The 26286-nt window shown below is 40.1% G+C and overlaps 1 protein-coding gene and 1 non-coding gene across 2 annotated transcripts; both read right to left on the reverse strand.

The window, feature by feature from the left end:
* On the reverse strand, positions 1 to 25713 carry nop58 (NOP58 ribonucleoprotein homolog (yeast)). Its single transcript, XM_059967374.1, has 15 exons — positions 25567 to 25713; positions 23704 to 23780; positions 17614 to 17666; positions 16455 to 16579; positions 15149 to 15285; positions 14757 to 14821; positions 13938 to 14072; positions 13059 to 13204; positions 12130 to 12256; positions 6725 to 6888; positions 5173 to 5307; positions 4961 to 5022; positions 4105 to 4256; positions 3264 to 3376; positions 1 to 231 (listed from the first exon to the last, which is right to left on the reverse strand). The coding sequence occupies exons 1-15, from the start codon at positions 25609 to 25611 to the stop codon at positions 181 to 183; spliced, it is 1587 nt and encodes a 528-aa protein (XP_059823357.1). The 5' UTR covers positions 25612 to 25713; the 3' UTR covers positions 1 to 180.
* Positions 12708 to 12791, reverse strand: LOC132393616 (small nucleolar RNA SNORD11B). Its single transcript, XR_009512006.1, has one exon. It is a non-coding gene; the product is annotated as a small nucleolar RNA SNORD11B (small nucleolar RNA).
* Positions 25714 to 26286: the final 573 nt, after the last annotated feature.

Here is a 26286-nt window from a genome sequence, read left to right on the forward strand (position 1 = left end):
TGCTGCCTGACCTGCTGAGTTCTTCCAGCGTCGTGTACGTATGCCTTTGTAACATCTTACAGAAAAGAAAATCAACAAGATATGCCAACAGAAGACATTTCACAGCAATTAGAAAAAAATATTAACACTTTCAGACAACTACAAAAAATAAATTGAATGTCCAAACAATTTGAACATAATTTATTCATCAACCACTTTCTTTTTTTTCTTTTTCTTCTTTTTCTCTGGAGTCTGTAAAAAAAAAGGAAAACAAAACCATTAAGCTCTGCCATAACCAAATTCTCACAAGGGAAAAATCTAAGATTGAAGTCCAATGCCAAACTGTACCAGCCATTGTATCCCAGCTAACAAAAAAAATTGATTCGGGCTCTAAGTTCCAGTCTTAATACCTATTAGTTTACTGCTGTTGGAACCAGTTTGCCTCAAAAACAATAAAGCACTTTCCTGATCATGAAAGTCATTATAGGATAACATTCATTTTGTACATTGTCATATCTGCATAATGGAATATTGTATATAGCTTACGCAAACATTTGATAACCGGTCCTACAAAGTATACATGGAGTATAGTATCATAGGTGCAATACTGTGCAAAGTCTTAGGCACCCTAAATTTTTTATATCAATTTTATTTCGTATGTTTATATTTTTCTCTTCAGCAAAAATGTCAGTAGAAAAGCAAATTACATCCCCAAACAATTAAATATTAGTTTTTTTTGTATTTTGTTGTAGTAACATTAATAAGTAGACTACTTTTTAAATTAAAAATTTTATCTTTTTGTAGGTACAGTATTTAGCCCAGGGCATGGTTAAACAAAGACAACAAACAGGTGCTAATGATCAATGACAATGAGTTCAATGAACTAAACTGATTAATTCAAACAAATAGCTGTAGAAGGGATCAAACAGGGTAACCTTCAAATAATCAATTCTTACAACACAGCAGAGTGAGCATAACAAGACACAAGGTGATCATCCTGTATCAGTGCTCTTCTGAAGAAGTGCTAGGTAACAGGCAAGGTTCAGGACCAGAAACGCAGTGGATGTCCACGGAAACTGAACACAGCAGACAAGAGAGACATCAAACTGATGTCCTTTCTAAATCAGAAGCCCAGCTCTGAAATCAGAAACCACTGGAAATAAGTCTAGTTAGTCCACAGAACTGTGGCAAGTTCTACAAGGTGTCTGGAACAACCTACCAAATATCCCAAAGACTACCCGAGAGAATTAAAACAGCAAAGGCAAAGGGTGATCACAGCAAACTTTTTTTTTAAACCATTTACTAGTAATTTAGAAACATTGAAACATTCCATTTACTTTAAAAGCATCTTCACTTTACAGAATTTTTTTTGAAACATGTGCCTAAGACTTTTGCACAGTACTTTAAGTGGATTATAAAGGCAAAAAATTTTATTGTCAAAAGATTTGAAACACAGAAATTACATAATTTTACAAAGAATAGAATACATAGTGGAACAAAGCTAAAATGGATTTCCACAAAGACTATTAAGTTTTGGTAATAATAAACAGGGTAATGAGTTTAAGGATGAGACAATGAAAGTTGAAGTAGGAATTCTTCAATTTTGCATAATCTAAAGCAAAAATGCCGAACTGACAAAAATAAAGTAGGGTGAAATATTTTTTTGAGGCATAAAACATTATGTGAATTAGTCAAGCTGCTAAAACAAATGAGTTTGGCTCTGTGATAAAAGAAAGGCTATTTCGGAGGAGGAGCTTAGGAGAATCAATGGCACCTAATGGCAACTCCTTTGCTTGCATCTTCAGAAACAGCTCTATTTCCATCTTTAATATTCCCTTTTAGGGTTCTTTTGAAGACCGTGACCTGGAGTTGATTCTTTAAGAGAATGGGACCTGCTCTCGGGGTTTCACGACTGGCCTGTTTGACACACCAAGAATGCAGCCCAAAAGCTCAGCTCACCTTGGAGGGCCAAACTCTCATGGTTCTGGAGATGATTGGACCATAGGTCACTGTCTGGACAGGAGATCAGTGTGTTGTGGGAGATGGAAGAACTAAGGCTGTGTGCCCAGAGACCTGAGATCTTTGGGCACCGAGCTAGGAAAAAATCAACGCACTAGACTTTTAACATCGTAAACCAGAGAGTTGTTATGTCACCCCTCTCGCTGTGAGACAGAGACACCTCTTTCTCTCTTATTAGGAGGAGAGAGCCTGTGGTATGTCGAATACTGGGTGAACTTGCAGTCTTTGGAGTACTGCATGTCTGTGTCCTTCCTGTTGCTTTGCTGCACACTTGAGTGCTCGGTGGAAGGAGCAGATGCTCTTTTTTGTTGGTGCAGGGAGGGGGTATCATTGCTTGCTGCTGTTTACTCGCGGGGGGTGGCTTTCGTGTTCTGTCACTTATTCTTTGGGGGCATTCCTGTTTTTCGTGGACAGTTGCGAAGTAAAAGCATTTCAGGGTCTACATTGTATAGTTCTCTGGCATTAAATGCACCTTTGAAACCTTTCAAGCCAAACTGAATGTGATAGGATATCCTCCAGAAAGTGTGCTGAAAGTATCAATCCAGAGAGAGGATGTGGAGGATAGTGAGATGACAGGTGTACGTTGATATTTTAGGGCATATCCATATACAGAAGTCAAATTGTCCTTGGAGAATACTGATGCCGACCAAGGATGCCACTCACTTCCTTTTGTTCTAATAAATTCCCTCCTGTGGACCTACCCATTTGCTCCTGATATAAGGGCTTGAAGGTAACTAGGAAGAGTTGGTCCATTCAAGAAGGGTTGAGATTCTCTTTAACCTTAATTTCCAAGAACATCCCATAGCCTCTTTTAGCTCAAATTCTCTGTTTATGTTCAATCCTGTTCATGGGCCTTGTCTACTTCCAGCTTCCTAAACCTCACACATATTTCTCCTTTCCGTATCTGCCACACTGAACTCTGAAACTAAATGGTCTTTAATCTCCCATATCAGATGCTAATTTATCCTCAAACAGCTACCTCATCCTCCCCAGTCCTTGCTTAATACTGTTATAATTAGCCTTTCCCCAGTTCAGCACTCTCACTTGATCCTTGAGGGCTGACATTTTAGAATGGACAGTCAAGCCTGATGCTTTAATTAATCTACATATGGCAAATGGAAGGTTAAATCAAGTTGTACAACTAGTTAAATCTGTATCTCGTGAATACCAGTGAACAGCAACAGTGAGAATAATCAGGGGACAACTTGTGTGCTAGAACAGTGAAGATTTTATGCTCTTAAAAAAACATGCATCAAATTTCATACCTCTGTAACAAAAGAAACTGATGGCTCCTCCTCCACCTCCTCGTCCTGTTTCACCATTAACTCTTGCTTCTTTTCTTTCTTTTTCTTCTTCTTTGGGGGTTGCTCACCCTCTTCTACAGATCAAAAATATCTAAAGTTATCTACTGAACAACCACATCAGCAATGCTTCAGAAAGGTGCGCAATCAGTTGCGGTAGAGACAGGGATCACGTCAATATTAGGAAATGACTCGCTGGCCATATTGGTCCATGGACTGTCCCACTTCCATCAGGGAAGAGGCTATGCAGCATCCACACCAGGACCAGACTTGGTTCCCCAAGCCATGAGGCTGATTAACATCTCCAACCATCAACCCACCTCAACTACCTTATAATTTCCGGTCAGTTACCTTGCGTATACAACCAGTCTCTCTCTACAAACACATACACAAATCTAATGTATTTATATTTATTGCGTTATTTATGCTGCATCAATCCGGAGTAACAATCATTTTGTTCTTTACATTTGTATACTGATGAATGGCAATGAATAATCTTAAAAGGGATCCAACTACAAACTTCAAGAGGCAAGATAACAGATAAATAGCAGCTAAACCCAAAAATGCACTAAGTTTCCCCAAGGCTGCAACCTGGCAATTCTTGGTCCATGCTTTCAAGTTGGGAGGAGAGATGGAAAGAGAGAATGAAATTTTAAGAGCATTAAAAATTTATCCCCTGCAGCATTGAATTATGACTACTATTCAGATGACAAAAACATTCTTCAAAACAGCCAGTTATCTGCATTAACACAACAGCCATCAGGAAACCCTACATAATTAAAATCAAATCTTTTTGTCAACTAACCTGTTTTTATGTGCTCTGAAAGCATTTTCTTTTTCTTGGATTTGACTTCCTCTTGGATATCCCCGTCATCCACTTCCACTTCCTCAATTTTCCGCTTTTTTGGGACAGAGGGTAGAGTTGAGTCCCCGGATGGGTCATATGTTTTCACTTCACTGACCAGAAGAAATGTGAATTGGGATTAAGTGAGAGAAGTTCTCTTCCTTCTGAATATCATCAAAACTGCAAGGATTCAATCTAAAAGGCCAAGTTCCAATGCTCATGCATAGCCCACAATACTGGAATTGGAATCTTACCCATATCTGCACTCATTTCACTGGGACAAACTCCTTGCCATCATCAACTCAGTACAGATAAAAGACATAGGGACATCAAACCAATGGAAACCAGAACTTATCAACGTATGAGGAAATATGTATCAGAAGAATCACCCCTACTGCTCTCCAATCATTAAGGAGCCCAGATCTTCTGATCTACGCTTCCCAACTAAGTAGCAGACAGTCAATTTGATTATCTGGCCTGTCAGTGTCTTTGGTAATGCTACACGTCTAGACGTTCTGGACATTACATACATTACTCCCAAAACACTTTTTCCTTGCAGTGTAATAAATTTTCCAGATATGCTGATGAGCTTGAAGGGAGTGTCAGAAGCATAACCTGGCAAGTTTCAGTCCAGCAAACGATGATTCTTAACCTCCACTGGCTGTGGCTGCATACCTGGCCAACCGCTGAGCATAAAGCCAGCTCAAGAATATCTAAGTCAAATGCTAAACCACTGGGATTTCTGATTTCTGGGATTCAGTTACTAGTTTTACTGTAATTCAAAACAGAGACAAGAGACTAAATTTAGAGCACAAACCTCTTATGCTGATATTTGTCAGTTTTTGCTCGAGCCTTTCCTGTACCACTTATCTTTCTCATCTACAAAATGAAAGCCAAAAAAAATCACTAAAGCAAGCTGTTTTTAAACGACAATGATCAAAGATCAAGTCTCAAAATAGTTGTTCACATACTAAAATATTTATTGCACCAGGTATCATTGATCTGGGTCATTAGTAGTCATGCACTTACCCCCTTTTCTTCTAAGTTCCGTATCCTGACCTCCAGCTTGGCTCTGTTCTCAACACCCATTTCTGCATTTGTATCTTCACCCAGTGCATCATAACGGATTGCTAAGGCTGTCTTGGCTGCCAGCATCCTGGAAATCTGTTGAAGAAACACATCCAATGTCACCATTAGAAGTTATGCTGTAACCAATTAACATTAGATAATAATTCACATACAGTAACTTTGAGGTTACTTTTACCATAATTACACAGTGCAAAGCTTTACAGATATAGCTCAGAAGCATCAATCCCAAAAGAAACATTTTCCTGTACATCTGTTTTCAATTCCTCCCTACAACCCTTTAAAGCTTCTCATTTATTGGCACACATCCTAACCTCTTCAGATACCAGCAATTACTTACTCCCAACAACTGACGGCAAAGAGCAGTCTTTACTAATGCAATGTTTGCACGCATGCACTATGCACCAATATTTTCATTTAAATATAGAGCGTAGGAACCAAGCACAAATCTCATCAACTGCCCAGAGACTTCAAGATGAACTACAATGGGACCTTTGGACATGACATTATTTATCCAGGCATACAAATTTTCCAAAACAGCTGCCCAACGCAGTCTGAAACCTGTGCTTTGCAATAGGACTGGGGCCTTAATTGTCCAGTTTTAGAAAGAAATGTTAACTGAAGGCTTCAGTCAATGTCTTGAAGCTTTATCAGGCCAGCAAAATCAGGCAGCAGAAACTGTGCTGCTAACCATCCTCCCAACATGTCATCTCCTTTACCCAAACCACAATGTGGTGTTATTCCCTATAAACAAGAGATTCTGCAGATGTTGGAGATCCAGAGTAACACATACAAAATGCCAGAAGGGGGTCTAGGCCCAAAATGTCGCATTCCTTTCCATAGACACTACCTGACCTGCTGAGTTCCTCCAGCACGTTCTGAGTGTTAACTCTTCAGATAGTGATAAAAAAATTCCAATTAAAAAAAATACACTGACTCCACAGCAGCCAAGTTCAGTGCCCCCATCATTAGTGTGCTTTGGCTGCATTAAAAGCTGCAGGATACTCTGTGGCAATTGCATCTATGTCAATACTTAATTTTCTAGGTGCAGCAGCACCCTGGATTAGGCACTTTATGATCTTTTATCATCAAAATTTGGAGATTTGTGCGGCTTCAATAAAAACGCTTTTAAGTACCACTTAATAGAGCTATGGGAGAATATTGCAAGAAAGCATTAATTAGTTCCAATTTAATACAATTTTCAAACAAACCATGTTGGCTTGAAATTGAAAACAAGCAGATAGTATGAAGGTCAAACAGCATTAAAAGGGAAAACACAAGATCACAAAATATTTGTTTGATTGTGGGCCACAAAGGAGAACTTATAACAAGCTTCAACATTAATGAGGGGAAAAAATATCACAAACAACAGGCTTTGGAGTTCTAGCATTTTTTTAAAAATCATTCATTCTTTGGGGTTTTCTTCTAATTCATGGAGTAAGAATTTCAGGTTTTACATTATAAATTCTGATATTAAATGGAACCACTGAGTTACCTTGCCCTTGTTCTTTGGAGTTGTCTGCCCCACTAATGATGCATGGTAAATAAGACCATATTTTGGGGTGTCCCTTCTTGTCTTCAGTGCTCTGAACAAAGCTTTTTCTGCACCTAGAATCTGTACAGTGGATGCAGGGTGTTTTGCTAAGTTCAACAACGAGCCTATGGAAAAGAAATTGTAAGCACATTGTCAGAATGTAGATGGGAGAATGGAATGTTTAATATTTTAACAATAAAATGATTATCCCCAAAGCCATGAAAGGAAAGTATCTATGCAAAGAACAAATCCAAAGATAAACCCCTGAAAGCCTACCTTTATCTCATTAAGGTTGATAACTATCAAACACTCTTCCATCATACAAGATAACTACTGGTCACTGGTGTTTCTTTTTTTACAGCTCATTGCAGGCAACACCTCTTCAACATTCATGTTCAGATCATTACAGAACAGATGCTAGTTTGTATTGGACTGTTCCAATTAAGAGCACACCATAAGTACACCCACAATGCAAATGCCCGATGAAAAATGTCACCATGAACACAGGAGACCCAACAGTCTTGAGGCTCTGTCATGCTCAACAATTCTGTTAGATGCACTTCACATCCCATTATTCTCTTCCAATTCCCTTCAAAGGCCACAGGTGAAGCCTGTGAATTCATTCCAAACTCTTATCACAATAAAATAGATGTCCCTTTTTCTTCAAAGTTTAAATCTTATTAGTCAGGAATTAAAGCTTATTTCAAACTCAGTTTTAATTATGTTATTTAATTACCTGCCTTATCCAAATAATACTTTTCACCTTTCTTACAACAGATTAAATGTATATTGCTCAATCCAAGTTGGGTGCATTTACACGTCTGGAATTAGGCAAAGTAGTTTAAAAAGGACATCAGGGAAGTTCATGGAGATAGAAAAGCTCAAAAGTTTTGTGCAGCGCCCAATTGGAGATAGGAAACCTGAGAAGACATGGCTCAGTCAGGTCACCAACTGAATAGACAAGGTAGCAACTCGCGGCAGTTTGTTGTGTTGAGCAGTGGGAAGTGTTCTGGAGTGACTGGCAAGAACAAATTAAAAGGGTCAGAGTTAGAGTGGAGATTTTTTTTTAGGCTTTAGAGCAGGGGTCGGCAACGTTTACCACTGAAAGAGCCAATATGGACCCATTTCCCACAGAAAAGAAAACACTGGGAGCCACAAAACCCGTTTGACATTTAAAATGAAATAACACTGCATACAACTGTTTTTTTTTGCCTTTATGCTATGTATAAACAAACTATAATGTGTTGCATTTATGAAATTGATGAACTCCTGCAGAGAAAATGAAATTACATTTCTGCATGCAACAAAAACATTTTGAACTCCGAAAAAAAGACGTTGGGTTGAAGGTTACTCCATAGGTAGCCTACCTTGGATCGAAGAATTAAAAGAAAGCGCGCACTGGCGGGTGTCAGGCATTGGCAGTGGTGATGTATATTAATAGCGATAAAAAACACGTTGTAGCGGTATAGCGCTACACGCAGCACTAAAATAAAGACACTGCAGTCAAAGGTAACTTTATTCGAACTAAACAGCCTTGATTTAAAGCCTCCCTAAACCCGTCCCCGTGGGCGTGGATGCTCCAAAAGACACGTACCCACAAACCCCCGTGGGCCATCTCCCTTAGCCGGAACGGTGGCTAATTGTGAGCCGGTTTGGATGTGCCAGGAAATGGGGTCTCCACAACATTTTTAGATTGTACAAGATCACCATAATCTTCAAATTTCGAATTACATTTCAAAAACTAACAGCCGCAGCACAGAGATCAAAGAGGCGCATGCGGCTCCGGAGCCGCGGGTTGCCAACCCTTGCTTTAGAGGCTTCAGTGAAAGAAGGGAAAAAAAGCTGAATTCTAACCCCCCAAACAGTTTTTGGTTCTTTCTTCTTTACATTTGCTCAGTTAGAAAAGATAAGATGCCAGGCAGGATAAGACTCAAGACAGGCAGACAGACTTCATTGATCCCGAGGGACTCTTTTGGGATGTAGGAAGGAAGAGACATCTCCAATGTCTCTGATGACTACACCTGTGAGAAATGCATCCAACCGCAGTTTTTAAAACACTCCTGATCATTGGGAAGGGTAAAGGGGTTAAGCAGTCAGTGTAGGGTACCTCTGTGGCTATCCCCCTCAACAAAAGGTATACCACTTTGGATTCTGTTGGGGAATGATGACCTAGCAGAGGAAAGTCACAGCAGTCGGGTCTCTGGCACCGAGTCTGACTCTGCAACTCAGGAGAAGAGAACAACTGTAGTGAAAGGGGATTCGTTAGTTAGGGGAATAGGAAGGAGATTCTGTGGACAAGAATGAGGAGATTACTGGTTGCCTCCCAGGTGCCAGGGTCCTGGACTCCTCTGAGAGAGGAGGAGAGAAAGTGTCTTTCAGTTCAATATTCTGGGGTTCCATTCTTTTAGATGAGACAGTGAGAGGGATTAAAAGAGGAGGGGTGGTGTTACTAGCCAGGGAAAATGCCATGGCTGTGCTCCATCAGGACAGACTAGAGACCTTGACCATGAGGCGTTAATGGTGGAATTGAGAAATAAGAAAGGTATGACATCAACGGGGATATATCACAGAGTACCCAACAGTCCTAGAGATTTAGAATAGCAAACTTGTAAAAGGATCGCAAACTCTTGCAAGAAACACAAGATTGTTATAGTAGGTGATATTAACTTTCCATGTATTTACTGGGATTCCCATACTGTCAAGGACTAGATGGGGCAGTTTGTCAGATGTGTTTGGGAAAGTTTCCTTATAGAAGTCCCAATGAGAGTGTATAATACTTGATCTGCTATTAGGGAATGAGACAGGGCAGATGACAGAAGTTTGTGTCGGGGAACGCTGTGCATCTAGTGATCAAAATACCATTAGTTTAAAGTAAATATGGAAAAAGATAGGCCTAGTCCATGGATTGAGGTTCTAAATTGGGGCAGGCTGTTTTCTGGCAAAGGTGTACTTGGTAAGTGGGAGGCCTTCAAAAGTGAAATTTTTGAGTCTACAAAGTTTATGTGCCTGTCAGAATAAAAGGTGTAGGGAGCTTTGATGTTCAAGAAATATGGAGGTGCTTAAGGAGTCTAAGAAATGCAAGAACACAAAGAAATCAGGAGGGCTAAATGAAGACATGAGGCTGCCCTAGCAGACAAGGTGAAGGAGAGTCCTAAGGGATTCTCCAAGTATATTAAGAACAAAAGATTTGCAGGAGACAAATTTCATCCTCTGGAAGATCAGAATGGTAATCAATATGCAGAGCCAAAAGAGATGGGGAAGATCTTAAATGAATGTTTTGCAACTGAAAACAGACCAACAGAGCTTACAGAAGTGAGGAAAAACAGCATCACCATCATGGAGCCTATATAGATTAGAGGAGAGGTGTTGTTTGCTGTTCTGTGGCATAGTAGGGCGGATAAATCTGCTGAGCTCAACAAGGCGTCCCTTGGACCCTGCGGGAGACAAGTACAGAACTTGTCAGGCCCCAAGCAGGGATTTTTAAATCCTTAGCGACAAGTGAGGTACTGGAGGATTGGAGGATAACCAATGTTGTTCAGCTGATTAAGAAAGGCTCTAAAAATAAACCAGGAAATTAAAGGCCAGTGAACCCAACATCAGTAGTGGGAAAGTTATTGGAAGATTTTCAAAGGGACCGGATATAAATATTTTCATAGCTATGGACCAATTAAGGGTAGTCAGCCTAGCTTCATAAATGGCATGTCATGACTAATCAATCTTAGTTTTGATGAAGGCAAGGCAATGAATGATAGTAAGGCAGTTGACGATGTCCCGTATGGAGGTTGGTCAAGAACGTTCAGTCACTCAATATTCAAGATGAGGTAGTAAACTGGATTTGACACTGGCTTTGTGGAGAAGCTGGAGTGGTAGTAGATGGATGCCTCTCTGATTGGAGGCCCATGACTAGTGGAGTGCTGCAGGGATCAGTACTGGGTCCATTGTTATTTGCCATCTATGCTGATAAACTGGGTGATACTGTGGTGAACTGGATCAACAAATTTGTGGATGACACCAAGATCAGGGGTGGAGTTGATAGTGAGGAAAGCTATCATGGCTCGCAGCAAGATTGCAGCTGGAAGAATGGCAGATGGAATTTAATGCAGTTAAGTGTGAGGTGATGAACTCTGGTAAATGGTAGGGGACTGAGTAGTGTGGTAGAACAAAGGGATCTAGGAATACAGGACCATAATTCATTGAATGTGACATCAGATAGAAAAGTTTGTAAAGGAAGCTTCTGGCACATTGGCCTTCATAAATCAAAGTACTGAGTACAGGAGATGGGATGTTATGTTGAAGTTCATTGCGGAGGTCACCTACCTACAAGAAAGATGAAAATAAGATTGAAAAGGGTAGAGGAAATTTATAAGGATGTTGTTGGAATTGGAGGACCTGAGTGAAAAGGAGAGATTGAACTGGTTAGAATTTTATTCCTTGGAAAGTAGAAGATTGAGGAGAATTGATAAGTATACAAAAATTATGAAGGGTATAGAGTAAATATAGACTTCTTCCAGAGGTTGGGTGGGACTACAGTTGAGGTGAAAAAGAAATGTTTAAGGGGAACATGAGGGGAAATTTCACTCAGAGGTTTGTGGGTGTGTTATGAGCTGTCAGCAGTGAAGTGGTGCATGCAAGATAGATTTGAAAAGGTACATGAATGATAGGGATACAGAGGGCTATGGTCCCAGTGCAGGACAATAGGAGTCAGCAGTTTCAATGGTTCAACATGGACTAGATGGGCTAACTTTTCTATGACCAAAAATTTATTATCAAGGTACATACATGTCACCATACTCTACATGGAGATTAATCTTCTCCAAGGCATTCACAGTAGAAGAAATACAATTTAATCAACGAAAAACTAAAAACTGAGTAACAGCCAATTCATAAATATAATAAATACTGAGTAAATAAAATAAACTGAAAAGAGTTAAGTGCAACTAAATGGGTGGTAATGTTTACAGAGAAAACTAAGTAAACGACTTTGAAATTGTTAAGAAAATATGCTTGCATTCACACTGCAGTAATTGACTTAAATAACCTAAAGACATACAAGGACTATTGTGTTGCCTTCGCAGTAGGACAAATGTCCAAGGATTATGCAAGAATTGAGAAGTGATACATGGAGGAATGAATAATATACCAATGCCTCACTTGGAGATGCAGCAGCAACTTGCAACCAGATAAAACTAGGCGGCTAAAGAAATCCTGGCTCACCTCCCCTATTTAGGCCAGGCCAAACCCTGCCACAGTGCAGAGTCATCTGTTCTTCCTACAGTTGTTGTCATCACATTTTGAAGACGGACCCTAACTTGCCAGCTGGAAAAACTCAAAATTCCCACATTTCAGCATCTTTGACAAGTACTCACCAGCATGTGCTATTAGTCTGGCTCCAACCAATTCTCCAACCATCACCGTCAAGTTAGGAGCTATTGCCATCATTCTGTTCTTCAGGTAGTCATAGAGCTGGGTACGGTACTCTGAGATCTGCACTACCTTGAGGGCAGGATAATATAACCGGTAATCTCTTGAATGTTCTATGCAATGAAATGTCTTCTAACATGCAATAATAAAGGATCCTTTAGGCAATAAATTAAAGCACAACAGAATGCAGAGTTCTGCCAATCAAAGCAGGCCACTTCTTTGTGTGATATCAAGCTGTGAATGTTAGAAATGCACTTCGTCACCCAAATGGTGAAATCACATCACAATGTTGATTGTTGTATGGAAGCAATGAAGTATTTTTGTCATTAAGAGGCAGAATTTGGTAAAAATGATACTCAAAATCCCAAACAAAAGATTCCTACTCACATCCACTGTAACTGTCAAGAGTACTAATTTAACACCTGATATTCACAGAAAGCCACTATGTACCAAATTGCAACTAAGTAATCTGCTTGGACACTGTAATGGGCAAGCCCTTACAGATGACAAACTAATCCAGCACTGAGAGTCTCAGATGAGGTAGTGACTAAAAACCTACACCATTTATTCAGGCAGAGTGACAAAGTCTTCATCATCACTGCTGTCAGTGCTGGATAGATGCTAGCTATCCACTCACAGGGAAACAAACATCATTTTAAAGCAATTTATCACATAGAATAAACAATAACATTGATTATCAGAATCCAGACTAGGAAGTGATCTCACCCACTGCAAGACTTCCACCAATGAGGAGTTGCCCTCAGTCCATGTCAAATGGACAAATCACCTTTTAACTTCATTCTGAATTAAAGTTTTGTCACTCCAAGATAAAATTACCCCCACTTTCATAGATAAATCCAAAAAGGCAACCAACCTGATCACAAAGGTGTGTAATGTGTTCAATATCTTCATCAGACACCTCTGTTCCCATAGATATTTCAGCTGCAATCTTCACAGCACTTTCCACTTCCTCTGGTAAAATGTCTGAAAGATCTGTGGTGGCAGTATTAGTTCTGTTCCCTGTTGAATGATAAGGGGGAAAAAATGACATTCAAAATTTCACAAAAGCAATTTTCAAAAATAAAGTGCATGAAATGGCAAATATTGATTCTTGGTTCCTCCCAAGTTAATTTAAGTGAATGTTGGGGTACTGTTTGAAAAGTTCACAGATGCTATCTAAAACAAGATTGCATCTAACTACATTGTTCATCATAGTGGAACAATATAACAATTCCGTCTCAATAATGACAAGACAAAGCTTGGGAAATGGACCAACAAAAAAAAATACTACTTTTATATAGGCACTATTTACTTATAAGAAATACAGCACAGTATCAGACCATTCTGGTTCAATGATGCACGTGACCAATTAACCTAACTGGTATGTCTTTAGAACGTGGAAGGAAACCGCAGCACCCAGAGGAAACCCATGTGAGACAGTACAGACAGCAAGAATTGAACCCAGGTCGCTGATACTGCAATAGCGTTACACTAACCTCTATGCTACCGTGCCGTCACAAAACACAAGAAATTTAGCACATGGTACTTGAGGATAATGTGGTACTATTAGTTCCCACTCACTATTTATATGCATATTTATATCCAGGATATTTAAAAACTATGTGCTCAGTGCAACTACTGTATTACCCAACATTAAGCAGTAGAATGCAGAAATGAATTCCAAATTCCCAACTGCAACCATTAAAAAAGTTAAAACTTCTGACAGTGCTCTGCAGAGGCAAGAAACACTTACCCAGTTTCTGAACACACTTGCAGTATGCCAAGTTATCAGTGACAGCTTTACCAAGTTCAGGGAAATGCCAGCCATACCATTCCCTGCAGCGCATTATGTAATTGTTCAGCTCCTTGTCCAAATCATCCAGTAAAGCTGCAGTCAAAAATAGTTTGGTGAGAGAGACCAAAAACGAACTCTACAGGCTAATATCATTTATTAGGAGCATTGATCCTTGTAAGACTTCATTACTTTTCTGCAAACATTTTCATCTATAGAAAATAAAACCACAGAAGGTGGCCCACACAAGTAACTGTGACACCACTCCCAGGAACCCAGCACTTTAAGAACAATTCTATGCCCATTTATCTCCAGAAACATTCCCTTACTTGCAAATCTTTCATAATTCTCTCCAGGAACATGCTCCAAAAAGGAGATTTTTTATCCATAGCTTCAAATTTTTCAAGACTGCAAATGCCTGTTCTTAACCCCACTCCACATTTCACTTGAAAATGGCAAATCTCACTTGTGACTCCATGGATATAGAACTTTACAGGACTCTTTGCAAATGTGTTGCAACAGCATGCTGGTAGGCTACCCAGCGCAGAACCCAATTACACCATGTTATTCCTAAAAAAAAGGACTAGTTTCCTGTACCCCTCCTTAAACTCAGTTGTGTAAAATAATCAGAACTGGAGATAATGCTGGTCAGTATGAATAAAATTTCTTTCCTTGAATTAGGTATCTATCAGTTAGTCTAATAAATCACTAACATATCACAAGCAATACCAATGCCAACACTTCATATTGTGATAAAGCTAATCAGCTTCTTCAACTTACAGATCGCTTGCACAATCATGGTATCCACCTTGTCAGGACTGAACTTCAGCTTGTAACGGGACAGACTGGAATGAAAGAGCAAATGCACATATTGTAACATTTTCATACAAACACACCGTAGATTGTATTTTCTGTATTAATTCTAGAAATTATGCAGAGACTAATGTACCCAATGCAATGCATAGTGCCAAGTAATAAAAGATTCAGAAATAATTCAGTTGAAAATCTGAAATCTTGCCCATGTAGTAAGACGAATGATACTTTACAATCAGAATTGAAAAGGAAACAGCTTTATCTGGAGCAAATACCATTATCATGGCACCGTTTAACATTCACAGAACAAAAATGACCAAGCAAAGATATTTACTTTGACATGGAGAAACCATACAGACCTGTGTGCAAGACCAAGAGACATTGCGCTTATCTCTCGAGGTGGTAAGCCAGTGATCAACCCATTCACCTGAGACCGGATTCCTCTCATCAACTCTGCAACAGTAGCATTGTGAATGCAACTCAGGTTAAACTTGTCCTGTAAAACAAAAACGGCCATTTAGAGTTCTCTCCATTTAGGCATTCTAAAGCTCAAACTCCCACATATCTTACAACATTATAACGTGTATATTGCTTTTATACAGCGACAGCAGTGAACCATTTAAATTGTAATACATCATTGTTCATTTTAATTATAAAAAATTAAAGGATTACTCTTCTAAATATTGGTTCAATACTACTACTTCAGTTATTACTGTAGTAAATTTGCACAGGAACATTGTCAAGTGTGTCACATCAAACTGTACTAAGAATGCTAGAAAGTTTGCCACAAAGGCTCTCATCCAGTTAAATATGCACTAGTCACTTGGCTGCCTTATGCCCTCTTAGTCAGCTAACAATGGTTAATAAACGTGCTTGTACTAGCCAAAAGGATGGATCATTGTAATTAGCTATAGTCAATCATTCACAAGACGGACTGAAAACAATCTTGCCAACACGAGGAAACCTGCAGATGCTGGCATTTCAAGCAACACACACAAAATGCTGGTGGAACGCAGCAGGCCAGGCAGCATTTATAGGAAGAAGTACAGTCGACCTTTTGGGCCGAGACCCTTAATCAGGACTAACCGAAAGGAGAGAGAGTAAGATTTGAAAGTGGGAGGAGTCTCCCACAATCCATTCATTAAACAGTAATGACCTTCAGCTCCTGATTTTAAAACTAGGGTTCTGATTGATCTATTGGTTCAAGGATTGTATAGACTATCATGAGCTTTTCCGGACTGGCAAGTACAATATATCCTCAAACCAGTATTTGAGTAACATGAGAACAGTTTACAAGTACAGGATCCTTAATGGCCCGAGAAAAACTCTCAAATATTAATAAAATGGACTGACTCAATATACAATTAACCATCTCAATGGTTGCAAATTCAGCACTACTAAAGCAGAATTAAACAAAAACATTGAAAATCTTATGTCTCTCTGTGCTTGTACAGTGTTCAGTGGATCTGTTCAATAAATACACTGACAATGTTAACTACCAGAATTCTGGATGAGCAATTTGAAGAGATAGTATTTCATTAGTTTCTATATTAAGCATCAATGAACTGCAGACAAAGAAAAATATTATGTTGGTTTGTTCATCACACTTGAGAACTTTAATGGGCTATATAATTGAAACAGAAACACCAAGTTAAAGTTCCATACTTTGATGACGCCACCAAGTTTGGCATCTGCAACAGCAAGCTGTTCATGAGCCTCCTTTGCAGCAACCTTCTTCAGAACTTTCTTTAGGCTCTTACCAAGCTTACCCTCCACCAAGGCAGTAGCAGCTAAAAGAAAAAGGAAACCATTATTAAAAAATTACAAAGAGAATCACAATGGTAATTTTCAAATTTTTAAAGCTGAGTGTTCAATACCCTCAGGAACAGAAAACAAATATGCCATATGGTTTGATCATTTCATTTCCCAGCCACCATCTTCCTTGAACTCTAACTTTATTAACTTTTCCAAATCAAATTACACAATGTACAGTTCAATATCCAGCCCCCTTGCTCCAAAACACTGTCTTTCAGAACCTTAAAATTGAAACTCCTTGGCTTCTTTTAAATACAATCTGCAAGCTCAGGAAAGCAAATTATGATACAACTTCCACTATTCCCTACACAATCCTTCAAATGCACTGAGTAAAGGTCACCAGGGAGCTACTTCCTTACTTCTGGAGAATCACTCCAGAATTTTGCAGGTGGCACTGAAACAGGACTTTTAGCCTATTTAAATTGCCTAGCTCCATCAATCTGCATCCAGACCGTAACATCCATACCCCTCCCAACCATGCAACTCCCCAAACTTCTCTTGGACATTGAAATTGAATCCACCACTTGCACTGGAAGCTTGTTCCACACTCTCACAACCCTGAGCGAAGTTTCCCCTCATGTTCCCCTTAAACCCACAACCTCCAGTTATACCCAACCTCAGTGGAAAAGAGCCTGCATTTACCCTCATCTATACTCCTCATAATTTTGTATAGTTCTACCTAACAGGTTCAATCTTTCCTTATAACTCAGGTCCTCCAGTCCCAGCACCATCCTTGTGAATTTTCACTACATCCTTTCAATTTTATTTACATTGTTCGACCTGCACCCAGACCTCCATATCCATGAGCCTATCCAAACAAATTTACACTTGTTATTACAATGGAAGGCCCAGTAGGTGTGCCTGTCTGTCCCTGAGCACTGAGTGGAGCATTCAGAGTTGAGATCTTAATGTGAGAATCATAATTTAAGTAGAGTAAACACATTGAATTACTCATACACATTCTGCAAATGAGTGCTTTTGGATAAAAATGGATCAAAAATTCTATTACCTGCAAGTGCTTCTGTTGTATCCTGAAATTTTTCAAAATGTTTTAGCTTTACTCTGCAAACAAAATAAAAAACATGAAATACTGCACCTTCTAATCCAGGAGACAAGAGAAAGGAAGAGGATTGTGTTTCAAGTAATCCGCAGTGATCACAGTAGCATTTCCAAAATGGGAACCAGTCAATAAGCAAAAGGCATACGACCCAAAAAAAGTAGCAAATTATTCTCAATACTAGCACTGCACATGGCATTATTCAGACCAAAGCTCAAGAGTCAATAACTATAATCTCTGATGACTACACATTCTTCTCTCTGCTGATGAATCAGTGCCCCTCATAACCAAAATTAGAGGCAATAATAAATGTTTCAAAAACTTAGAATGGATTAAGGGTGGGTATTTCAAAAATGAACATGTATAGCACCTGTAAGGAATATTCTGTAGCAAGAATCAGTCTTCAGTTCTTAATGTAAATTCCAAGTAGTAATTTGAAGTCACAGTGGCACACAGACTAAATTCTGGAGATGCTGCAAAGTTAGCATATATATTAGCCAAACATTAGGACAATGGGGGTTCTGATAATTGCCCTGCAGCAATCCAGGCAACTATGGGCTGAAGTAATTTGCACTACTGTAAATAATTTCAGGGAAGTTTACAATTAGCAAAGGTATTTGAACATTCAGAAATGTCTCCCACATTGTAATTCAAAGGAAGCACTACCAACCCAAAGTATTGAAGTAAACGATATCATGGTAACTATCAGATGTGTTGAATCTCCTACTGTTACCACTGATCTTAAGGATATAAAAATGTGACCTCCTTTGGGGCTTTTGAGCCTCTACCAAGTGTCTCCAGAAGAACATCTACATGGGATGAATAAAGACTTCTACATCAACAACTGCAGTATTCTTTCCAGTCACAACATTTGGAGGCTTATCCAGGATATATTCATGACCCACTTTAAATATAAGGGGTTTTTTTAAGAGCAGCTCCCAAACTTAGATCTGTTCAGGTCAATGACCACAGGACCATGATGTATCAACACAGAAGAGAACTGAACTAGCTGGTAGATATAAAAGTGGTCTGTGTGTGTGTGGAGACTATATAGAACTATACTTGTTTATGAAAGTGTCTGTTTTTAAGAATAAGTTAGAAATCTGGGGGCAACAGACTTGTCTGCAAAAGGATACATGAGTTGAATGACACAGAAGTGGAAGATGGCAGAGTACATAATCTGTCTTTTTTAGTACATACTGTTTAATTTGTATCACTCCCTCAACACGAGAATTTGTGTGGGGATATTTGAGGGAGAGGTTATACCCAGATATATCTGTTGGGATGGCACCTATTAAGGCCAGAACCTTAATGGCAAGTCAAGAACCTGGCCACCCAAGCCAGCCTTTGACACTGGTTACTACCATTCACAAGCCCTCCTTCACATTTTGTCAGACCAACCCTTTCTTAATGCTGCTTGTGGGAATTTAGATTTAAACTTGAAGGAATGTCTGAAATTCAGCAGATGTACCCTTATTAGTTAAAGTGAAATGCTGGAAAAAATACGGGTTAAATATTGAGCACGAGGAGTTCTCAGAACTGGACGATCCAGTCTTTCTGAAAACGCTGAAGCAAGGTCTGAGCTCAGCCCAACAGAATGTTTTAGATTTGGGGATAGCAGTGAGATTAATCTAACCGGCTGGAGAAAATAGATCAGAGGAGGAGAAAAAGTCGACAAAGTGGCTGCAGTGAATGTAATGACTGTGAAGACACAGAGGACTTGCTTTGTGTGTCAGCAACCAGGGCACCTAGCAAGGGAGTATCACAGTGACAGACAGCATCCAGGTCAGTCACATGGCTGGCGGCAAACCCCATTGCCAGGAATAATCACCCACTGATATGTACAACAGGTTTATTAGGCAGCTGGCAATGCGATGTTAGTGGACACAGGGTCATCAGTATCGCTAACTGATCTACCCTTGCCCACAACTGGAGAGATGATTTACGTTACCAGTGCAGGGGGTGAAACTAGGAGGGCAGAGATGCCAGATACTTCAGATTGAGGGACTGCAGTTCCTGCAGATTTTTGGGTGTTCCCAAACAATGAGGGTACTGTCCTAGGAGAGGACACACTGAATAAGACAGGTGCTATCATAGGTTCAGGAAAAGAAATGTGATTGCTAATGTGTGATCCCCAGAGCAGACAATGTGGCCCACAGAGAGACTGCTGCCCCAAGGCAGGACAGAGAGGACAATGTTGGAATCATGTCTGGGAGTCCTAATGGTAAGGATAGTGCAGTTACCTAGAGGCTGACCAGAAAGGGAATGAGTGTACAGACAATGGAGTAAAGGGAACAGAAGAATACGAGATGACAGAAACTGAAGAGAACCAATTTAGTACTATATGGAGATGTGATTGACCACTGTACCCAAGTTAACACACTGAAGGACAGAGCAAAACAGAAACAAATTGTTAATCAGAGACAGCCCGAGGGAGAAGATAGTCCTCTCACAGCCGGGTGACCAAATTATAGTAAAGGAGCTGCCTGTAAAGGTAAGGCTCATTTTCAGGTGGACAATGACACCCATGTTTGCATGGAAGCCAGTGGAAGCATGGTACTCAGGTTAAGCAGTACGACTCACTTCTTGTCGCCCTCACTGACATAAAAAGGGATCAAGTCTATCCCATAACAATGTCATTACAGAGAATGTAAGTAACGGACACCAGCCTGCAGATGAAAGGAACGGGAACACGAATACAGAAGACACAGAAATAGCCAGTCAGCAAGACATGAACAGTGTGTTAAAACTATTAAGAAGATAGATGATTAGTTATATAGATCAGGATAGAAAGATATTGGGAATATAGATGGGAAGGGATTCAAGTTATGGCAAATACAAGAAGCTCCACAAACTTGACGGCGAGGCACACCAAGATGGTATTGCACAGCATCGGAAAACCAGTCCAGGAGGTGGTGCTACTGGGGTGAGGTCCTTGCAGCTATTTAAATAGAGACCATCCAACACTCGCCTGCAGATCAATCAAAGGGACTGATTTGTTGTCAACCACCAATAAGACACTGTCACGGCATGGAATGCAAACAAGGTCACCTTGCTGGTGCCTCTGCACAGACTAACTGCTGATAGCCATTGCTGAGTTTTAGCTATCACATATTGAAGGGGTGAAGATAAAAATGCGATCAAGTTGCAATGAGCCAGCAGGGATGGAGGCAACAAATGGATTTGATGAAATTTCTGAAACATTTCATTGCCTTCTTTGCTTAGTCTTATAGCTAGTCAGTTAGGGATGATAACATAGATGTTGTAGATGCACACAGGGACATGATAGGTTAGTAATTGGGAAGGGATCTGAACTGAAGGACATTTTGCTGCCCTATTCTTCCTGAAAGTTTGGCTTTCCAAGGACAGATTTCTGTCCAGGGACCAAGAGGAAGACATGCAAGGGAGCATTTTGGGATTACATTAAAGATAGTAGATATTAATTCAAGCAAGAACCAGTCTTCAGTTCTTACCATAAATCACAAGTAAAATGAAGTTAAACTGGCCCATAGATACAAGAGATTCAGCAGATGCTAGAAAGGAAGTGTTCTGTACAGATATGGTTTGCAAAATGGTGACCATGAGATATTTGCATATGGAAATCCCAAACCATGGGATTCTCTTCTACATCACCAGCTTCAGTCTCTCCAGTGACTTCATTCACAATCATATTTGGCACTATGTGGAGTGGATCAGTGCCTTAAGTAGCAGCCCGAGATAGAATAAATGGGTCATATTTGTAGTTCAAAACAATTACTAAGAGAAACCTAAGCCCAACACATCCATCACTCCAGTATCAGCAAGTGAAGGCACTAACTCTGATTCAATGGACCAAAAGAATACACTGGAAGAAACAGCATGAAACCTGAGAAGGAGGTGATAACCCTCATGAAGCTGTTTGCAAAAACAGCAGTTGACAAAGGTCAACTGTGTGCAATCCTGCCACATCACGTCTTGACCGGTGATGGACCATTTAAAAGTTATCCAACGGGACCCAAGAAAATTTGTTGTTATGCTCTGCAGGGGCCAATTATTAGAGTGCTAAATACAAAGATGCAACCACGTTCACCCAGAAGTGCTAAATGGACCATCAATTTGGACTTCAGCCAATTCTCATCTCTCCCCTTGACATAAAGACCAGCAGAGCACAATGGTAAAGCAAGGCCAAGGAACCGTATGATCTGCTGATCGTTAAATCCAAATACTCTTACCTCACTTAACTGTTTCAGCAGTTACAACATAGCTACTTACCCAAAAATGTGACACAACAGGCAGATCCAATATAGCTAACTAAAGCCCAATTTACTCAAGAGTGCTGAAAATTTATTGATAATATTCAGGTTGCATGTACTTGCCAATACCTTGCTAAGAAAGGCCCAATTCACATTTCCTCAGGACCTCTAAGCTCTATAACTCATTGACCAGAGATGAACTCCACAGGAGTTTGAGCAACTGCCCTTGATATAAATGTAGCTCTTAACTGACTGGCATCAGAGTGCTGGCTAAACTGAAGTTAATGAACCCCAAGCAGGTGCCTGATTAGCAACATCCTGGACCAGCATAATTACACACTCAACCAGCCAGCCACATATATTCACAACTAGTACAACGCAGGTCAGAGGCTGAGTATCTCATGAGCGACACCTTTTGAATTCCCAAACCCTTTTTTATCACCTATGAAGCACACGTCAAGAGTGTGATTAAATACTCTTCAATTGCCTGGCTAAGTACAATATCATTCAAGAAGCCTGAGACAGGAGACTGCGTGATTGGCATGCAATTCACCAAGTTAAACATTCACTCTATCATGGGCACACAGTAGCACTGTCAAATCTACAACAGTGTAGTCAGTCACCTCGACTACCCTGAAAGCACTTACCAAATATAGATTTACACCAAGATCAAAGACTCCAAGCATATGGAAATATCACCATCCAAAGGTTTCCAAGTCATGCTCATTTCTGTTAAACATTTACTGCTGTTTCCTTATCTCTGGAAATCTTCCCCCAAACAGCATTGTGGAAGTACCTTCACAAGAAGGAAGAATGCTCACAGGTATTTAAGGTACTGAATGCTCCCCATGCCAGCAACGTACAATCCCCAAGAAATAAATTTCAAATTACACAAAAGATGTGATTGCACCAGATAAAATTCTACAGAAATGCAAAATTTGACAGCACGACTGCTTTCTTTGGAACGAAGGATGATGAAGGCAAGGGACAATTTGTGGCAAAAAAATAAGGGAGTTAGTATAAACAGAAAAGACCCATTTCCCCACAGATAAAAATCAAAACCAGGGGGCATACCTTCACAGAAATAGTTAGGATTAGTAGGGAGAAGTTTACTCACCCAAAGGGTGGTAAGAGTTGAGGCTTATTGCCTGAAATCTTGAATTAAAGTCTGAAAAATGACAGCTCCAGAGCTGAAGGATGGGATTATATGGGGAGCTCTCTCTACCAGTACAGGCATAATGGATTGAGTGACCACTGTGTTGCAATGCTATGAAATCAATCCCATTTGTTAAATGCACCAGTTTTAAACTTGAAGATGGTTAACCAATGTGGTTACCCTGCTGAACAGGACTCCTAACTTAACTCATCTTTATGTTATGTTATTGAACTAAGAGCAGCATTATAACCAACCAGTCACACCCTGTATTGACATGAACATTTTATGAATATAATGAATGTGAATATAATTTTCAGGTTGATCCACATAAGTGATATTGCAAAAGGTCAAATTAATATTTGACATACTCCATGCTGTCAAATATTAGCATGGTAATGTGCCTTTTGACAATAGTTACTAGGTTTTACAGCTGCAGATCATTCACACAATGGTTCCTACTTTAAAAAAAAATGTCATTAAAAACACAGAATCAACTGAACTTACTCACCATGAACATGTGTATGTTAATACCATGTGATTTACTTGATTTGTTAAATCTATGATGTAGATGGCCAGGAATGCTTGTATTTAGGACTAAATTACTTCAGAAAAAACAATTAGTTATAAGAAGCTCAATAAGTTTAAATAACTTACAATTTATTTGCTTTTTCTGCTGTTTCAAATTCCCGCCATAAGTTATCCACTTCACGGAGTTTATTTTCATCAAGGACCTGTGGTTAGGAGAAAGTAAATCCCAACGACATCACTTCAGTGGTGCTGAACATTGAACTTCACACATTTTTACAACTTCCAGCAATTAAAAAGTAAAATACACAGAAGCTCAAAAAGCCAGTATTTTGGCCAGATAGTCTCCCAAGGTCAGTGAGCTGCTGATTGCCAATGTGTTGGTTTAAGGGCAGCACATTTAGTTACTGTGTAGAACAAAGATGCCTGACCTGTGTATGCACTACATGCATAGAATATTTTACTTTCTTCTCCTCTGCTTGATTTCTGATCCATGAACCTCACCTCACTTTTGCTTTTGTTGTAACTTGCAGTAATTTTTGTTTTCCACTGTACTGCCGCCACAAAGCAAAGATTTCACAATGAGTCAGCAATATTAAACTTGATTCTAATTCTGGCTCATTGGTAGGCAACAATAGGCATCAATGGATTCCCCCCACCCCATTGGCAACAAGCATCACAGGGACAGCAATATCCTGTTTAAATTTATGTAGATGTCTTGGATGAAGTGTCTTGGTGTCATATAAAGAGGCCCACCTAACCTCTGCCAATAACAAAGCATCAAATTACAATAATTAAACATATTATAAACTCCTTCAAATTACTCACATGTTCTATCATTTACCAGGACACTACACAGTGACCAATAAATTTACCAACATCAACCTGTGGGTTGTGTGGCAAAAAAAGCTGTTACAACTAGCAAAAGGTATGAAAGAACACGGTGGAGAATAAGCAAACTCCAAAGAAAGCACCCGACATCAAAACAGGAGGTATAAGTCAGCAGCTCTACTAGTTGCATCACTGGTTTTGGAAATAAGGGTTTAAAACTTGCTGAAGACACAAAAAATGGGCATAAAATTGAGTTGCACAGTCGCAAAGGAGGGGTAGCCCAGGTGAACTGAGGGAGCCAAGATCTCCGTTTCTGAAGGGATAAAACAAAGGGAAAAACATTATATAAATATTAAAAGATTGTTGAACGCTGAAATGCTGCAGAGGCAGGGTGTCCAAGCACGGCATGGTAGTGTAGTGTTAGCACAATGCTTTACAGTACCATCCGGGTTCATTTTCCTCTGCTGCTTGTAAGGAGTTCGTGCGTTCTCCCGACGTTGCGATTGGCAGATTAACTGGTATTAGGCTAGGGTTCAAAACGGGGGTTGCCGGGGGGGGGGGGGGGGGGGCTAGGCTCGAAGGGCCTATTCCGCGCTATATCACAAGAAATAAATAATTAGCAAAAAGGCTAGTGCTCGCGTAGATGTGGAACAACCATTTCGGAGTACGGAATTCTCATTTAAGAGAAGGCATTGCAAGCATTTCAAGTTTAATACCTGAAACTTGGAAATGGGTCGCTTGGAAAAGGAGAAAAAAAGACAAACTCGGTTTACATCGGTAGAAGTTTAGAACGGAGACAACTTCAAAAACTTAAGAATCCTGCAGGACCTTAACAAATTTGATGTGAAGATTTGTACCATGTGGCAGGAAGCTACAATTCAGGGTTTAGTATAAGCATATAAAATTGGCTCCCGTTTGAAAAGGGCGACAGAAACAGCCGTTTTTTTCTGCAGAGTTAAGTCACCAGGATGAAATAAGAATGTATAGTCGACCATTCACGACCTTTATACGTGAAGGAGGAGACAACTCTACTCTTCAATGGAAGAGGCCGATCAGCAGCTCTACATCGTGGCCCAGGCCGGAGCATGTGAGACCGGAGGCACCCAGGCAGTAAGACGGAGACGAGGAGAGACACGCTATCTAGGGACGGTGAAGCCTTACCTTAAAGAGAGCGTAGCCAGCGGCGGTCTCAAAAAGCACCAACATGGCGATTCCTCCCGACCCGCTACCACGGGGACCACGAGGCCAACTGCGCCAGCGAACAGTCAACGCACATGCGCACTTCGTCGCCCGGGCAAAAAAAATGGAACCAATACGCATGCGCAGCGGTGAAAAACCCCAAAAGGCAATTTTCACACGCGCCGTCTGCCCGCGAGACCAATACGCATGCGCAGCAGGGACTTGGCTTAAGGAACAGGAACAGCTCCCCCATCCGCCAGGCATGGGGCAGTATCTTGCACGTGAACCAATAGCTGGTTCAGGCATGCGCACTCGTTGGCCAAATAGAAAAACTGCAAATCTCAAATAAAATGGGAAATGCTGTACATACTTAGCCAGTGATGCTCGAGGGAAATCACGTTCACATTTCAGTTTTATGGTCTTTCATCAGATTTGAAAAATAAATTGGAACTCAAACATTTAAATTGCAGAGGAATAGTGGAGAAAACAAAGGAACAAGTGTGGGAGGGTAGGATACAAGAGAAGGTGGTGGGAATCCTGGTTTATAAAGGGAGTGAAAGCTTTTTAATGATAACTGATCTGCCTAGTGGAGACACAAATAGTCTCACAAGAACCAAGGACAATAATCAGTCCTGGAACTGAGAGGCATAGTATACCCAACAATGTTGATCTGTGACATGGCTCTTGTATCAATCAACATCA

The sequence above is a fragment of the Hypanus sabinus genome, chromosome 4 (assembly GCF_030144855.1).
Source record: "Hypanus sabinus isolate sHypSab1 chromosome 4, sHypSab1.hap1, whole genome shotgun sequence".
In the NCBI taxonomy this organism is placed as follows: domain Eukaryota; kingdom Metazoa; phylum Chordata; class Chondrichthyes; order Myliobatiformes; family Dasyatidae; genus Hypanus; species Hypanus sabinus.

What these genes read in the sequence shown, in the direction of transcription:
- nop58 (XM_059967374.1), bottom strand. Translation starts at nt 25,611, where the DNA reads ATGTTGGTGCTTTTTGAGACCGCCGCTGGCTACGCTCTCTTTAAG. An exon ending in AACTTGGTGGCGTCATCAAA is followed by an intron (nt 15,286 to 16,454) that starts GTATGGAACTTT and finishes TTTGTTTTACAG; the next exon opens with GACAAGTTTAACCTGAGTTG. An exon ending in GGAACTTAGAAGAAAAGGGG is followed by an intron (nt 5,023 to 5,172) that starts GTAAGTGCATGA and finishes TTCATTTTGTAG; the next exon opens with ATGAGAAAGATAAGTGGTAC.